This window comes from Sebastes fasciatus, chromosome 7 (genome assembly GCF_043250625.1).
Source record: "Sebastes fasciatus isolate fSebFas1 chromosome 7, fSebFas1.pri, whole genome shotgun sequence".
Lineage (NCBI taxonomy): Eukaryota > Metazoa > Chordata > Actinopteri > Perciformes > Sebastidae > Sebastes > Sebastes fasciatus.
In genome coordinates, this window is record NC_133801.1 from 13,153,481 (window position 1) to 13,171,458 (window position 17,978).

The 17,978-nt window shown below is 40.5% G+C and overlaps 1 protein-coding gene across 1 annotated transcript in view; it reads right to left on the bottom strand.

Moving 5' to 3' along the window:
- Positions 1–17,978, bottom strand: part of si (sucrase-isomaltase) — an 80,585-nt gene that overhangs the window by 56,583 nt on the left and 6,024 nt on the right. The window contains exons 7-15 of the mRNA XM_074641696.1: positions 13,964–14,135; positions 13,424–13,523; positions 12,693–12,805; positions 12,407–12,532; positions 9,311–9,442; positions 8,738–8,857; positions 4,748–4,861; positions 4,139–4,223; positions 2,364–2,481 (exon numbers count right to left, since the gene is read on the bottom strand). Coding sequence (XP_074497797.1) covers positions 2,364–2,481; positions 4,139–4,223; positions 4,748–4,861; positions 8,738–8,857; positions 9,311–9,442; positions 12,407–12,532; positions 12,693–12,805; positions 13,424–13,523; positions 13,964–14,135 — 1,080 coding nt within the window. The remainder of the gene's footprint in view (positions 1–2,363; positions 2,482–4,138; positions 4,224–4,747; positions 4,862–8,737; positions 8,858–9,310; positions 9,443–12,406; positions 12,533–12,692; positions 12,806–13,423; positions 13,524–13,963; positions 14,136–17,978) is intronic.

Here is a 17,978-nt window from a genome sequence, read left to right on the forward strand (position 1 = left end):
AATGACTTGTACTCTACCATAGCCCCAACAATGTAAGGTCTGACAATATTGACTTCACACTGTTTCCTTAATATTATTGTGCAATGTATGTCTATATGAGACCGCCAAATATGAATGTGAAAAGCCTTTCTCCACGTAAACTTCCAAGATGATCAGTGTGGGACATCTTGCAACCAAATGTCATTGCAACCTTTAAGATGTCACAAAGAATGTTGTGCTGAATACTGTCTCATAATAATATTATTGAGGAATGATCTCTTCTTTGCCCTCTGCAGACTCAGCAGTGCTGAGGCTGCAGTCAGGAGAACAGTAACACCTGAAAGGTTATAGTGGCATTTTATGAAAATGCATTGTTTTTGTTTTTTCTTAGACATCTGAGATGCATCTGAAAGTTTATGGCAGTGATGAATCAGCAGAAAATCACTGCACAACATCCCAATATGTGGGGAGGGGGGTAATACAGATGTGAGATATATAACCTATTGGTAAAATTGTATCGATATTTTTGACAGTTCTTTGCTACTTTTTAACTTTTAACCTCAACATACAGTTTATGATATATCTCTGCATCAAGAGGTGTGCATTGCATTTGTTTAGTTTCACGGGGTGTTATTTTCCATCAGCTGAAAACCCATTAGTGCAGGTGTGTGCTGCTTTCTAATTGATGCAATTTCCCATACCATCACCATTAGTGCATATTAAAATTCTGGCAACTGACGCCAGCTTTAGCCTTGTGTGAAATGACTAGCTGGGGGGCTGGGAGACTATAGAGATTCCTGTACCAAGATAAATGTGACTGCAGCCTCTATACCTCTGTGACATTTAAGTGCTTTGTGCCTGGCTCACCAACTTGACTGCACTATTTTGATAGTCTTTGGAGGATGAATCTGACGTGCTCTTGTGAACCCCTCCCCCCTCCTCTGCCACTCTCTTTTGAAATTTCTCTGTGCTTGTTACTGTGATGGAAACACAGATTAGGTACAATTTAGACTCACCTCACTTGTCACAATATCATCATTTGTGTAGCGCCAAAGCACAGTAACAGAGGTGAGGCAAACTTTATGTAGCATGCTTTATGTAACTTAATGGGCTTTACATCCATTAGAGTAACTTGATTATACTCAAACTTGTGGGCCACCTGCATGCAAATGACATTATGCAATATGCATAGACTATAGGAACTATAGGATGTATTTTTTTCTTTTTATCTGATTTTATGAAAACTGTCACAGTATAAAGAACACACCAGAAATACACCATTTTACAGTAAAATAGGGAAAAATAGCTCCTTTGTACAGCATGCAACTGCATGTTTTTTGCCTAAAGCTGCATTTGATTATCATAAAGTGGGCATGCCTGTGAAGGGGAGACTCATGGGTACTTTAGAGCGTTATTTAGCCTCCTTTGCGACAAGCAAGTATGACATGGTTGGTGACCAATGGAGTCTTTCACTTTTCTACTTTCATATGATGCAAGTATCTTCACTGTAGGCGGGCCATTGGATTTTTAAGAGGTTAATTAAAAATCGATAGTGTTTTGGAGAATTGATACAGTATTCCAAAACATAACATTGTGATACTCGTGTATCAATATTTTCTTACACCTCTATTAGTTACAGTTGTGCCGATACCAATACCAGTATCAGAACTGCATCCAATACTGCCCAAAATAGCGGTATAGGCGAGTACCCCAGTCTATGCACCGATCTGATACCATAATTTATTAACCCAGATGAAAATCTACTCGTTTAACCCGAAATCTATTCTCCTTCACCGCTCTAAAACAGTAGCCTTCGCTGTGCTGTCGCCCTGGATGTATCCTGTCTATATATCTATGAATAAAGCCTAAATAGACTTTAACCTGCTTAATGTGTCATCAATTTTCATCTGTCATTGCTTATACCCTATAATCACATTGATTCCTCTCTGTAGGTTTGTGTAAGTAATGGGCCCTTAAACTGTTTCAGCGCCAGACCCCAGATGAGAAATTCATTCACTCACCCTGGGAGCCGGGCTCATTAAAGCATATTTCTGCACTTATCACATGGGATCCAACTTGCAAAATGGTCTGCAAGAGTCACAGGCTTTTGATTTAGCAGAAGGGCGTAAGTCACTGGGCAGCACTGAACTGACAGATTTCTCCATTGCACTTTTTTTTTTCATGTCCGCTACATAATTATGTTGCCATTGCTCAATAGCCTTTGATTCTACTACACTTAAATATTTTGTGTGTTGCACTGTTTTGACATTACACAACGCGTTTTGAGTTTGCCAATGCCCCATTGCTCTGGCGGGGGTGGCAGCAAGTTGGCTCCCGTAGTGCAAGCATGGCCAAACTCCTTCTATCAATGTGAATGCACTCACTTTTCTGTAGCCAGCACCATAGAGTAGCCATACAGACTGTGGACATCATAGTGGTTCCCCCAGGCCTGCTTGGCGTCCATACACAGAGTCTTACTGTACAACACCTCATCCAGAACCTCTGGGGGGAGAGAGAGAGAAGATGAAGAAGGTAAAGAGATGGGGGCATGGAAGGAATACAGAATATAGGATGCAGAGGTGAAGGTGAGAAAAAGGAGGAAGAAGGGGACAGAAGGAGCGAGAGACATTGATATATACAGCAATAGGAAGTGGGAGCAGTGAGGAAATGAGAGACAGACAGAGCAATGGAGGAAGAGGATGACTAAGGAGGAGTGCAATAAAAAGGTGGCATCAGGGGAGCATGCCTTTTCCAGTTATGATCATCCTGTCTGGGACACAGTCGGAATAAAAGACATGGCGGAAGAGTCATTTTCAAAATTCCTCACCGGGGACCCACTATTTTAGATGAGTTTTCCTCTGGACCTGAACTTACTTTATGAGCTATTGTGGCGGAATTTATCAACTTGTGCACAGCATTTGGGGTAGATTTATGACTGGTTTGTAGGCAAGGGCAAACTTGCTTACAGTGCTGCTGTGACAAAGTTTTGAGACTCAAACATGTCTCGAAAGGAACACAGATATTGTGGATATTACAGACTGTCAAATACTGCTGTTTGGTAAGTGTCCCTCGGCATTGAAAAACCAACGCAAAGAGGCACCCTTTGGCAAAAGTATGTGACAAACCGGGCTTTCAACTAACTCCAATGTAAACCCACCCACGGTCTTATTCGACAGTCGAAGCAAGTGACGTAGTATTATTAGTGTGAGTCTGCTAAGGGCCGGCGGGAGTGGTGGTGGATTGGTCAAACCAACACAAGACTTTCAACCAGGACAACTCTTTTTGTGTCCCGTGTGAAAGTATAAGTAATGTTGACTTATTTTGTTTATTTTTGTCAGTCATTAGTCACGTGACTCGCTGGTATTGTCAGTCTTGTGAGTCACGTGAGTTGCTAGTCTCGTGAGTTGTAAGTCAGCGAAGTTAAAGTCAACCATGACCGTTTCCTAACCCTAATTAAGTGGTTGTGTTGTCTAAACTTCCTGTGAAAACAGAAGTTTATTTTGAATTGACATTATGCATGTAAAGAGCGTTGGTTGACACGCCATCCCTGGTCTGTCCAAAAGTAACGCAAGAGGGCTACCATGTGTGCCAGTCTCCGATGCCATGAGGCACTGACCAAGTGACGGTATTTGACGAGTTGGGAGTGAGAATGTGTTGACAAAAAGTAATGCACTGTAATTTGTGTATATCCCATGAAATCAATTCTTATGTATTTGTGAATCGGGAAGTTTAAAGAGCGGCAAACGCCACATAGGCAGGAGGTCGGGGTGGATGGATGGGTCAAAAAATACCGGACTTTTGCCCGGGAGACTGGCGTTCGTGTCCCATGTGAAACCAGAAGTCAGCATTGATTTATTCGTCAAGTAATTTAAGTACTTAAGTCACGCCTCTTAAAGAGTTATTTTAAGCCAAACCACAATCTTTTCCAAAACCTAACCAAGTAGTTTTGTTGCCTTAACTTAAGGAAGTAGATTCCTGTGAAGACGGAAGTTTATTTTGAATAGATTGTATGCATAGAATGATCGGAAATTTCGTAGGAAAACAAAAGGAGGAATAACTTTTTTGTAAGATATCATATGAACCGTTGTAGGAGAATACGTTGGGATATTAACAGCAAGCATTTATTATGGCGCAGGACATTTACAAAACAGTGTCTTACTTGGAGTGTAGGGAGGGTAGTTGAGGTTGTTGTCAGCACAGCCCTTATTTGATCCTTTCTTGAAATTAGCGACCTCGTTCATATCCTGCAAGAGCATCAGAGGACACGGTTGAATAAAACACAATTATAACTAATCATTTGAACTTCTAATTATCATGCCATACGAGTGTTGTGAATCCAGGATAATCACATGCTGAAAACGAGCATTATCCACATCCAATATATATATATTTTTTTTCCATGATAAACATAAAGTGACCTGGGTTGAGCTAAGGTGTTTGAAGTAAGAAATTGTGTGTGTGTGTTGCCGCAAACAGCCCGAGTAATGACTGAGCCAAAAATCCAAATTTTCAGCTGAGGAACCATTAACAGCATAATATGAATATCAGCCTGTTCTTTGTGTGTCAGCCTGTGTTTGGTGCTCTTTATTGGCCTCCGACGTTCAACTCACAGTGAAGTAATTGCCACCGAAAATTACAAAAATCTAAGCTCACTGCCCCTGTGTGTGCGTAATTGGCTGCATAATAATGTCATATTCAGGATATTCGGTTGGCGAACAGCTAATCAGCGAATACACACCTTCATGTTATGTATTTAAAATTGACTCACAATCCAGAGGGCATCGTGTTTGATCTCTCTGGAGAACCGCTCATACTCATCAGCCCACCAGTCGATGCAGTTCTGGCTGGTGTAGTCTGGAAACACAGTCTCCCCTGGCCACACCTGAGAGGGAGTGAATGCGAGATATGTGTTTACAAGCACTTTTTAATAGTTTTGGAGTAAAACTCTAAGAACATTAGTTTGGCATCAGATATCTCCCCTGCTGACAGTATTCACTTCAGGTTTTTTGTTTTGGCAAAACACAATGTTGCACTTCTTTTTTTTGACAGGACTTCATTAGTATTTTTCTTATCCTTTTATTTCAGTTTAAAAAGCATCTGCAACATGTCTTTAATTAGGCAAGAAGCGAGCTTATACACAATACGGTAAAACAGGTAAACAACATGACGGCGAGATAGGCTAAGATGGCGTAGGCGTATAGGGAGCTCCACTGAGGCGCAAAACTAGAGCTGGAAACAACGTCAGAGAAACAGCTTAGAGATGTGGAAGTGACAAAGAAACAGAAGAGAGATGAAGAACGAGAGGGGGCGGGATTGATGAGAGAGAGAGAGAGATGGCAAAGGAGAGAGAGCGAGAGAGACCGAAGAGTTGAGGAAGAGAACACAGAGGAGAGGAGAAATCGATAATGCAATAGAAATCTCTAGACGTGACTGTGTGTTAGAAGCCGTCCTTAATGGCATGTATTGAGAAAAATGATTAATGCAGAGAAAGGCGGAGATTTTTGCACGTGTGTGTCTCTGTGTGTGTCTCTGTGTGTGTTTGTGTGTTTCTGTGTGTGAACTCCTCTGTAGAGCGCAGTAGATATTAAATCTCAAGGTTGCTCCACGCTAGCTATCTTTTACCTTTACTTCCTCTGCCAATAACTTTACAACCCCGTTTGTAGCAAAGACATGAATCATGCTTACGTATACGCTCGTGTGTCCGCGCACACACACACACACACACACACACACACACACACACACCTAGATTTATAGTCAGATGTTTTTGGCAGGTGGTCAGAACTCCAAGGTCAGAGCTTATTGATAGTCCCCTCACAGTTTCCATCATTTCTTTTCCAGTCATTTCTTCCTTCTTTTAACTCCACATATTTGTCGGTCTGACGTCTCCAGCTGCTTACTAATACCATAAACACTTTTAACAAATCTGCTGGCATTTGTAGCTGCGTATCTCACTCCATCTTTATATCTATTTGTCTGCTTTAATGCTCTTCTGTCTGTCTGTCAGTCTGCCCACCTGTCTATCTTGTCTTCTATCTGTCCCTCTACTACTCCACAAAGTGTCTCTCCACCTTCCATCTTGTCTGTCCCTTCTTCGTGTTTACCTGATAATCTGTCTTTTTGTCTCTTGTCTCTCACTCTGGCTGACTTCCTGTGTACCTCCCTGTCACTCCGCCGCTCAGAGAGACAGCCAGTCTGTCTCCCCCGTACATTACTCTCTAATCTATTATTTGTGACTGTGTCTGTCTTCCTGCACCTGCCTTTTTCTTTGCCCATGTTTCTGTCTGTCATTCCTACCTTTAAACCCACATAGACTCCTTCTCTCTCTCCACGCTGCTTTGTTTACTCCCAACCATTTGTTTTGCCTCTGAACAGAAATGTTGATCCGTGCAACTGAGGTCCCTGCTATGATTTCACTCGCACACCGAAACATATGGGCCACAAGGAAAAAAGCTTTTATCCTTATCTTCCGTGAGCAATTAGCCGTCTTAAAAGCAGAATAAATAGCAGCATGTCTCTGTATCTCCTTTATCACTGACACAGCTGCCGCAGAGGTCATTTTGCAAAGACCCCACTGTTTTCATAACCAGGACACACACTGTATATTCATATGGAAATAAACCAGAATCAATTATAATCCTACACATGCGTGCACAGACACAAACAACCGAGAATAGCTTCTCATTTAGAGAAATGGATACACGTAGATGGGCACATAGACTGACTTTTTCTCTCCTTATCTGTCTCTCTCACACACACACACACACACACACACACACACACACACACACACACTCGCACACCCAATCTGTGATGCGTCGATGCAGAACATTTTAAGATTAAACACTAATGCGGAATCAATGCATATGTTTGACCTGTTATAAACAGCATGAAAAAGCGATTAGCCAAGGGACCGGGCCTAATCGTGTGCGTAATCAAAAGCAAGACTATAAAAGCACGGGAGCAACAGACTTTTACCCCCCCACCTCCACCTCTCTCTGCAGGGGAGAGCTTTTTAAACATGTGCTCTGTGGGGAGAAGGATCAAAAAATAACATACCGGAGGCTTGAACTTCCATTAGGGGATATAATGGTGAGCCAGTCACACATGTGCACACACAGAGCTAATATGTTGCACGATAATGCAAAGACCCAAACACTCAACGGACCTTCAGCGCAGTTTTAATTTTCATGAGTCATGGATTCAGCAAACGTCAGGAGGCATCTCGTCAACATTATAATGTTACTTAAATCATGCTGGTTCTTTGATGGCTATCCTCAGGCTCTTATCCTTGTATTGCATAGATTATTGGAATTTATCTTAATGCCACGTTCCTGGGATATTAAGTTCGCAAAGCTATACTTGACCTTGTACCATAGATACAAAGCTCAATTGATGCTTAGGGCCAAATATGTGCCGCAAAACTCCCTAACTATTAAAACACTTTCACTGGCCTTTACAACTGATATAAAGCAGGCTGTTCTCATGCTCTGTTTATAGCTATACTTACGAAAAGTAATGCACGCTAATTTGTGTATATCCCACAAAATCAATTTGTGTGTAATTCACGTAATCGTGAACTAAGAAATATAAAGAGCGGCAAATGCTGCGAAGGGAGGTGGTCGTGGTGGATGGGTGGGTTTAAAAATACCAGACTTTCGCCCAGGAGACCGGCGTTCGTGTCCCATGTGAATCTATAGGTCAACGTTGATTTATTTGTCACGTAACTGGCGTACTTGGTTTTTATGCCAAACTACAATCTTTTCCTAAGCCTAACTAAGTTGTTTTTTTACCTAATCCTAACCAAGTCGATCATTTCCTAAGCCTAAGTAAGTAATTTCCTTGCCTAACCCTAAGGCAGTTGTTTCCTGTGAAGACGGAAATTTATTTTGAAAAGACTGTATGCACGTAACAAGTGGAAAATGACAAGCGTTGCTGGACATTCAAAGGAAAACGAAAGAAAAAGGAAGAATAAATTTTTCACAAGATATCATTCGATCTGTTGTATAAAGTAGAATGGAAGCATGATCATGATTTTTCCTTAACCTATACTTTTGTCTTTAAACACAATATTGTAGTCGCCATGCACACACCCATATTGTAGCGAGTAGTTGTTGGTAATTCTGTGAATGTAATGGGAGATTTTAAAGAATTTTCCAACATCAATTTTCGGTCTGATAATAAGTCTTTTATTTGTATTTTTTTTACTTATCCTAGAGCAAGTCTCAGCACAAGCTGGTATAAGACTGCTCAAGGACTCTAGCTGTCTGAATATGTTTTGCTAACCACATTAGTCTGAGTAAAATCCATATGCTGTAGTGTATACAATTCCCAACAGTTTGGCAGTTCCTGAGATGCCAGACTTTTACGTTTGGCAACAATCATGCCATGCTAAGGGTGTTTAAATCATGTCTGTTGCCAGTTGTAACACTAAGTGGAACAGAAAGAACCTCTCAAACATATGTACCTTTTGCTGTACAGTACATGATGATAAATATATTTATATGACTAATACCCCTCTTACACTTAACCCCTGCGTTTGACCCGCGCTTCGCAACATTAAGCTTGACCCATGTACTTTTTCATATTGTTGCGACGAGGCCATTTACATAAGACGCAGACATTGGGCATATGTGGGATGGAAGCTTGGGGTTAAAGAGGCATTACCATCAGGAGGAGGAACATCTTTGCTTGAATGGAGAGAAATATCTAATCAAGGAGCCACTAAGTGTATTGTTTCATCTGTATGCATGCTCACCTCTCCCACCAGAGGAGTTTTCCCGTCTGATTCAGTGACCCAGGCATTCTTCTGAGTCCCACGGTCGTAGGAGTCATATGCAGCATTACCTACCCTCTTACTGGTGGCTACTGCAGGGTCCTGGGAGCAAAGGAGTGCACTCGTAAGAACAGTCATTTGGTGCATTTGCAAGGCTGCCTAATGAAAGTTTAGAAATTGCTGTGTTTTCACTGGCTGCAAACTCAAGTAAAAAAACATGTCAGAAACGATAAACCATACATTTGCAGTGTTCTTTTTTTTAAACTCTCACATAAGTTGATCATTAACGGAGTCAGTGATTTGAGAAGTTTACTTTTATATGACGGCAAGCTCCTATAGTTAAAAACAAATATCTGACAAGCCTCATTACATCTGGAATATATCATCCTGACAACACAGCAGCCAACACTTGGCCAGTAATACAACAATATGAATGCTACCAAACAATAAAAGACCCAAGAATGAAAGGTGCATTGTCGTTTTGTAGTCGCACAGGGATGTTTAAAGGTTGCATTGTCTGTAAATGTGTCAAATGCACACTGAAGTGCTTCTTACCAGGATGAGGATATATCTCTGTCCCTTCTCATGAAGGTAGTCGGCGAACTGAGGCAGCTCGCTGAACTTTACTTTGTCATATGTGAAATCTTTCTTATCCTCCATGTAGTCGATATCAGTGTACTGAATGTCCTGCATGGGTAGAATACAATTAGTGCTTAGTGTATGGGCACCTCATGTACATGCAATACCTATTAATATGCAGTTCATGAAAAAAAAACAGTATTTACAAGAAAAATCAGTTTCCTAGTCTTGCTTTGAAATAATCTTTTTAGAATACTGCATGTGATTTGAATACCTTGATGAGTTTACTTGAAATAGGTTAGATGTCATTAGATATTCAAAGCTTAATTGGAAATGCTAAAATGCTGGCATGGCTTCCATGTATTAAAATAATATTTGCATCTTGCATTAATGCAATGAATTAGAGATGACTCTTAATGGCTCTTAAAGTTACCCGCTCATGCCTCCACTTCCGTGCATAACTTGAACGCATCCACTCAAAATTTAGCATCCTCAATAATGACTAGAACGCTTCCTCCTAACACTGTACGTTCTCCCTTCTCAGCATGGCTAATAAACACAGAAGCAGTTGCACTGTGAGCCTCGCTGAAAAAAACAACTAAAACTGCTATCTTGTCTGACCTGCCTTCGCTGGATTTTTGGAGACCTGATTGCGAGTGCTAACAACTTGGCTAATGTGCTGCTAAACCTTGGGAGGACAGTGGGAATGCACATTATTATTATTTTTTTTGTCTCTGGGTGTGACTTTCCGCTTGCTCTCTGTCTGTCCGTTGTCTGCCAAAATCTACTTCATATCGATGGAGCAGATGGTTTGTAAGGTTCTGCCAGATCCTTCCTCTAATGGTAATCAGCTCCAGACATATTAGGGAGAATGTGATAATGCCCTCTGTGGTCTATCTAATGGTTATCAAATATGTCCCTGAGTACAGCAGGAGAGGAAGCAGCTGCATCCTAATGTCTTCAGATATGAAAGAAAGATTGGAGATTATCAGAGTGAAATATTGAGATGGGTGAGACATGTGTTTGTATTTGATCTTTGAATAAGAGTTCAAACCGCGGCCTTCGTTGGTGCAGTCTTTGCTGACTTGTGATACAGTTGAAGTGTTTTATGAGGACGTATAAAGATTAAGCGTTTACCTTTAGTAATTAAGGAAGAGAAAGTACATCAAACATCAGCGCTCTGTGCGGACTTCTTACAGTTACTATTCGCGAGCCTAGACGAAGATAAGCAGCGAGGCTCATTCCCAAGAAAATGTCAACCAGAACTGGTATTTATCAAGTGTCTCGGAAGGGAAGAGGCGTTGGAGTAGTTTTAACATTCACATCAGGATGAATGGGATAATGAAAGGAACTCGGTCGATTGATCTTTGATCAGCGCTAACATTCAGCGACGCCTGAAAAATAGTTGTCCTGGGATTGAACCTATAGAGCCCAGAAGACTCTCCATTATTTGACAGAAAGCTGGATTACCCCGTCTAAGCTAAAGGCCATCCCTATCACTCTGACTGTCTGTCGAACTCCTGCTTCAACCTTCATATCATGTCTCCGCAGATAGTGTAGTGGTTAAGGCTCTTGCCTCTGGAGCCACACAGTAGTGCATGAGTGGTTCAAATTTAACAAGGGGTGTACAAGGTGAAGTATCGATCCCCCACCCCCAGCTAAAGAAATCCCCCACTGCACGTACTATGCATTGTCACAACACGACTTCTGACAGTTGGTCTTTGAAATGCACATTTAGTCGTATCTCAACATTTGACATCTGAGGTCAAATTCAAAGACCTGCCTTTGTTTTGTACCCAATTTGCATTCCCGGCTTTGCAAAGAAAATGACGTGTATTCATTTCCCAGACTCGTGTTGATTGATAATGATTGCACGCTCCTGATACTTTGGGTGAATTTTTGTCATGTAGATTCTCAGTAACAGATTGCCCATTCCTTTTTGTCACAACAATCAGAAACGTATGAATGGACACAGAGAACCTGCAGCCTCACCTTAAACCTAGTCTGAGAGGATTTTATTGTGCTAATAAACGCCATGCAAACAACATGTGACAAGAATGTATATGCTTGAGATTTACAGCACAGAGCTGAGATATTGAGTGTGAAAGTGCCAAACGTGTGTACAATAATGTGCCTGAAATCCATGATATATCATGATAGCAATACGATTCAAAATGTGTTAAAACAGTTCACATTTCTATCACAAGAATATTAATACAAAACCACAGACTGAAGTGGCAGCAATAGCCTTGGTAGCAATTTTAGATTGACAAACAGAGAGGCGAAGTCCCTCCCCTTCCGATGGACCACCATGAGACCTTATTTCGGAAAAAATATGAACGATAGTCAACGGCAAGAGACAAATATTTTTTTTGATTTCATTTTAATTGCAACATGAATCACACATATGATGTTTGTTAATTTAAAAGATAACTTTGCAATTTAATAAAGTATCAGTTTGTCATAGTACCATTTCGTTTTGTGTGGAACTGCTGAGTGAACTACATCTTTTGTCTCATACAATATACATCACCGACACTAACTTGCCAGCTAACTTAGCTATGTTCCACGCACAAATTAAACTTTATCTTATCTGATGTGTTTTATCCAGCGACTCCTGCTCTTTTTATCAGCCAGGAAGAGAAAGAACGAACAAAAGCTGTTGCTCGTGTGAGTGCATCCCAGTACGAAACACACAGGCATCGTAGTTTCAGTGTGAGAGACGTCACTTACGCAACTTTTGGATGTGTAGTCTTTCTAATTACGTATTTTCACAGTCTTATACTTCAACAGTTTTACAATAAACTGCGACTCTCTTGTTTTGAAAAATTGTTTTAAATTGACAAACATCATATGCGTGATTCATGGCGCAATTCAAACGGGATCAAAAACATAGTTGTATCTCGCCATCGACTACCGTTCATATTTTTTCCGATGTTGGTCCACCCGAAGGGCCATCGCTTACTCCGAAGACAGGACTTTGCCTCTCTATTGTCAGACATACTGCATATAACGAGCCTAAAAATAAATGGGGGGAAAAAAAGGAAGAAAAGCAAGCAGATAGGATCTTACATATGGGAGGGCCACGGCACGGTTCCTCTCCACTGTTTTCTTGACCTCACTCAGGCTGCCGTAGTCCCACCGAGAAAGCTGGAAACCCAGGGACCAGTAGGGTGGAATGACCGGCATCCCAGTGAGCTGGACAACACAGTCAGGCATATTGTTATTGCAATTACTGTGTTAAGGCAACTCACAAAACACTTTTGCACAAACAAACTTACCCAGGGAACTGTGTCTGTATATATTGTAATATACAGTATACCGTATACCTAAAAAAAACATTTTATTTGTGCCTCACCACAAGGAACTCCTGCACCACTTGTTCTGGCGTGTCTCCAAAGAGAATGTAGAAGTCAAGGACTCCTCCAATCGTCCTGTAGGTCACAGCAGGAGCGGGCTGCAAAGTCACCTCTGGAAAAAAAAAAAAACACAAGATGAAAACGCTGCAAACTAAATCCTAATGCATTTCTTCACTATAAATCATAACCTTAAAAATGCCCTCTTAAACTATTGTGAACCAGCGTGGCCTCTATTTTGAAATTTATTTATTTTTGTGCGGACACACATCATCTGTGTATCAGTCAAGACAATCCAAGAGAGGCAAAAAAATCCAGCTTTTATATCCGGAGACTATAGACTTGAGTAAGAGAAACATGTCAGCGGGCATTCCCATTGCTTTCAGTCATCTCCTTCATAGAATAAAACAGTCATGCAATATTCTCTTTGATTTGTCAGCACAATTTTTTGATTGAGGCAACAGTATATCCAATTGTGTTAGGAGGATGAGGCATAACTGATGGTTCATGTGCCCTTGAACCATTTCAAAATAGCTTTCTTTTCCCGATGTTTTGTCTGCCTGTGTATGTGTATTAAACTATATGTTCTTTTTTTCTTTTTGCGCACTGCTGCCTTTTCAAAACACATCTCTTGTCTACCTCCCTGAGGACATGGTCATTGTGTTTTCATGTGTTCCTATATGTCCCCAGCATGCATGTGTGCTTGCGTGTGTGTGTGTTCTTTTATCTTCACCCATAGCATTGCTGTTCAGAAGAAAGACCCCGAATGACTTTCCGCTCTCATCTTCCAGACAGAGGAAGAATGGGTAGTGTCCGTAGAGGTTATGTGTTCCCTGCGGGGAAGGCAGAGAGACAGAGGGATGAGGGGACGTAGGGAAGAGGTGTGAGGCGTACAAGGGACGTGGGAGACTTATTGAAGCAGAGGGGGCGACTCCGCCGCCTAATCAGCTTACAAGGCATTCAATTAGAAGCCCTTTGGGAAGGAGAATACACATGTTGGCAGCGCACGTAAACATGGCACGCACACTGCACACACATCCCAGGTAGTCAAGTGTAAGCCTTTGAGCACACAATATCTCAGGTACAACAAAAAAAAAAAACATTAAAGGGGTTAACATACTTTCTAGATGCAGATGCACTATTTATCATTTTGTTTGTATGTACATCTGCATGCACAAGTGTGTCTTGAACCATGCAAGCATCAATGGCATTAAAAATGATTTGTCGATTTAATATCTAAACCTGTGTGTGTGTTTGTGTGCGTACTCCTCACCCCATTAGGGAAAGCGTCTCTGGTGAAGATGGGCCAGGTTTTCCAGTTAGTGTCATGGCGATACTGTCGATGCACATGCTCTCCCAGGCCATAAATATTATGTGATGGGAGCTTAGCAGAGAGCTGTAGGTACTGGTCTGCGAACACCAGCGGAGCCATTGTAGTGTCAAACCTGAATGTGTTTTTAAAAAGAACGGGGAGACAAGAAAATAAAAGAACAGGTCACCGCTGTGGAAGTGAGAAGACATGATGTGAGAAAAGAAAGAGTGCAAAGGGAGGTGGTAAAAAATAAGAGAGAGCAGGTGAGAGAGAAAATGTGAGAGACGAGGAAGTAGAAAAGAAAGAGTGAGTTGCAGAGAGAAAAGAGAGTGGGAGTGGGAACCAGACGAGGACGCGTTGGAGGAGTTGAGTTGTAGAAAGGAAAAAAAAACAAGGGAGACAGACCATCCCATCAAGCTCTAATAAGCCTTCTGGGTAGCATTTCTCTAGCCTTCAAAACAAGACATACACTAGTTGAAATACTGAGCTTGCTCTAGCTGAATACAGCTGCCAAAACGAAGATGTAGAGACACAATATGTAAGTAAATCTTGTAAATGCTTTGTTGATTGTTATTGAATAGTCATGACAACACAAACACCCAAATAAACTGAAATAAAGACTATTTAATTTAGATTTTATTCATATGATGCTAGTTGTAACTCTAAATCAGAGTCAATAGGATGACCAGGAGTGGCTACATTTGTGTTCAGTGTGGGAATCTATTCACAATTAGCTTTTATTACGAGAAGATAATGCCCATACACCGGCCAGAGAGGTCAAAGAGCGGAATGATTATTAGTATCATTACTCATTGTGCACACACTCTCTCTCTATCTCTCCATCTATTGATGGAACTTTGGATATCTGGAGAATAAACGTTTGATGATGACTTAGTGCAATTGTTTATGGTATGAAAATAAATGTTATAAACCTTGTTATCACTCTACTTTATGGACTTAAGTGGTAATGTCCCGAGCATGTGATTGGAAAAATAGTAGCAAATAGTTGTAAAAACAATAACTCACCGGTGCGTGAGATATCGCTCTTGATAACGAATACAGATTATTGTACCAAATGATTTTCCTACAGTTCTTACAAGGCCATTTTAAATAATAAAAAAAAAAAAACTTGTGTGAGCACGACAATCCAATAAAACTGTTGAATTAACAATTCCTCTCCCCCTCCCTCCCCTTCCCATTGAATTTACTTCACAACAAGTCATTGCCAGGCACTTACGGTCAATCTAAGCCATTTATTTTTATTTTTTCATGCTAACCGACGACCCAGAGATACCACGTGATACCAATGTTGTTTTATTATTGGCTCACAAACCTTGTTAGAAGTGGGAACCAAATGTCAGATCTTCTACAGAGATAAACAAAACATTCATTGTGGACCTGCTAACATTTTGTAATGATTAATTCACAATCATAATTGTTTTTAGAAAAATCCACATTTTTATTCGGCACCTTTGCCTTTCACTAAAGGCTAAAGCTAAAGTTCTTTTTTTTTTTAAATATTCGTCTACATAAAAATGTTATCAATAAGACCTTTTAAAAATATGGTGAAAAAGGTTGAATATGATTAAGCCATTTGAAACTTACTTGGGGTCAACCACCGGCCCTCCTTCAATAGATGCTGATATTCTACTCTAACACCTTGGAAAGGTCCCGTAAAATGATTTAATTTGGTGGCGTGGGCGTTTTTAATATGGCTTTTTCGTATTCTTGCGACTGGCAGAGACCATTACACTGACCTCCAAAAGTAAAGTGAGTTCCGAGGCGGTGCCCTACAGGACGAGTATTAAATGCAGAGAAGAAAAATCCACCTTTTGGAATGAAGTATAATCTTAACAAAAGAGAAGCCCTTGAAAACCCAAAGGCTGACCTATCACCTGAATACACCAGAAAACACACTGAGGGATAAAGGTGATTCATGTAACATTTGCCCTGTAAAGACAGGGAAAAGAAAACACAGTTAGAGCAATTTGACTACTAAATAGCTGCTAATCTTCAGAGCAATCTCACTGCCTCCGGTTGAAGGCCATGTGAAGTGTTGAGAAAGACGATGCTGCTCAATACTCCAGTAAGTGATGTAAGTGAGGCAAAACCTATCATGTGATATTAGAACATTTCACAATGGAAATAAATTCTCTCAGTGTGAAAACTCAGGATGGTTAACATATTTAGCTCTAATATCATATAATTAGAATACATGGAAAGAAAGCAAGCACTGTCACCGCCAAATGTTTCGTCATGTCTAGACAAGCTCTAAGTCTCAGTTAAAATGTGGCTTTCACCTTCCCAAAAAATAAACTAGATGAAAGATACATGTTTGCCTTGCAGGGAAATGTGTCATGCGCCATAATCCGCTCCAATTCACAACAACAGAACACAGTGGTGTGCAAAACACCATTAGTGCAAGAAGCCATGGTTATGGTATTTAACCCCGTGCATCACGTCCTAGTAGTAATAAAAACAAGGTTGTTGTGCCCTCACAAGCCCTATTTTTCACAAAGTGCCATACTCTATATACTGTAGCATCAACAATAATAATGGTTTAATGCCTTTTGGGGTTTAATTAGGAAGTGTGTGTGGGCACACAGCTCTGAGGGGTAATTGTTCACTGCGATGTCACCCAGGGCTGACCAAGTAGCCTGGTTCGACTTGAAAGTAATTACTTGTTGCTGTGGGAAACTAACATGTAACATGGCAAGGTGTTACATCATTAATGTGGAAAGTAATGCATGGCAATGAGGTAAAGTGGTGCACAGACCTCTATAGAGGATTTCTGACATAATTGCATCAAATGAGTTACAAAGAAACAATGTTAAAGGCAGGGTTGGTAAAGATTTTAGTTGGAATTGATTAGTTGAAATTCTCTTCACATCCCGACAACAATCAATAAATCAAATGCTCTGAGAAAATAAAAAAAAGAAATCTGACATCTGTTGCTGTCATAGGACTCATTCGGCCTGAATGACATGATTGCCTGCCTGCACTCGTTGCACGGCATCGGAGTCTTTCACAAGCTGCTAGGTTGACAGCTGTGAGTACTAATGATAGCCATGTTCATTGTTTACATTCAATAGCATATGTTTACTATGGCTGTCAATTCATTAAAATATTTAATCGCGATTAATCGCATGATTGTTCATAGTTAATTGTGATTAACTGCAAATCAATCACACGTCTTCTTTTCTGTTCAAAATCTACCTTAAAGGGAGCTTTGTCAAGTATTTAATACTCTTATCAACATAGGCAGTGGGCAAATATGCTTACTTTATGAAAATGTATGTGCATATTTATTATTGGAAATCAATTAACAACACAAAACAATGACAAATATTGTCCAGAAACCTTCACAGGTGCTGCATTTAGCAAAGAAATACACTGAAATCATAACATGGCAAACTCAACTCGCGGCCAATGTTGCTGACTTGGCAACTTTCTTGCTAGATTTCGGGACTTTTGGAGGTAGTGCTGCTAGCTACTTTCATTGGAAAAGAGTTGGCACCACCGAGCTAGATTTTTCTGTTGGATCATTTTTTTTAAATCTTGCTGGTTTCTCAAGATCACCGACACTGCCCTTTTAATATATTGACAATTCTCAATTCTATAAGGTGAGTGAGAAAAGACTGACAACTGCAAGAGAGAAGCAAAAGGTGAGACACCGAATCAAATATTCAACAGCTCAGCTTGTCTTATAATATTTTTGGGCACTATGGCACTTGCTGTATTTTGTCTCCAGAGTTACTGTACATCCACACAGTCTACTGTGAACGTAGCTTGCAGTATCATCTTAATAAAACCATAAATGTTTCAACCACCACCCCTCTCTACAAGTGCAGCCATACAGTAGTATATACCCTATTATAACACATACTAAAGTAATATACTACATGCCTGGATTCACATAAGGTTGTTGAATATACAGTATGCATAGTCTGCTCTTTTTTGTATTTCCTTTACTGTC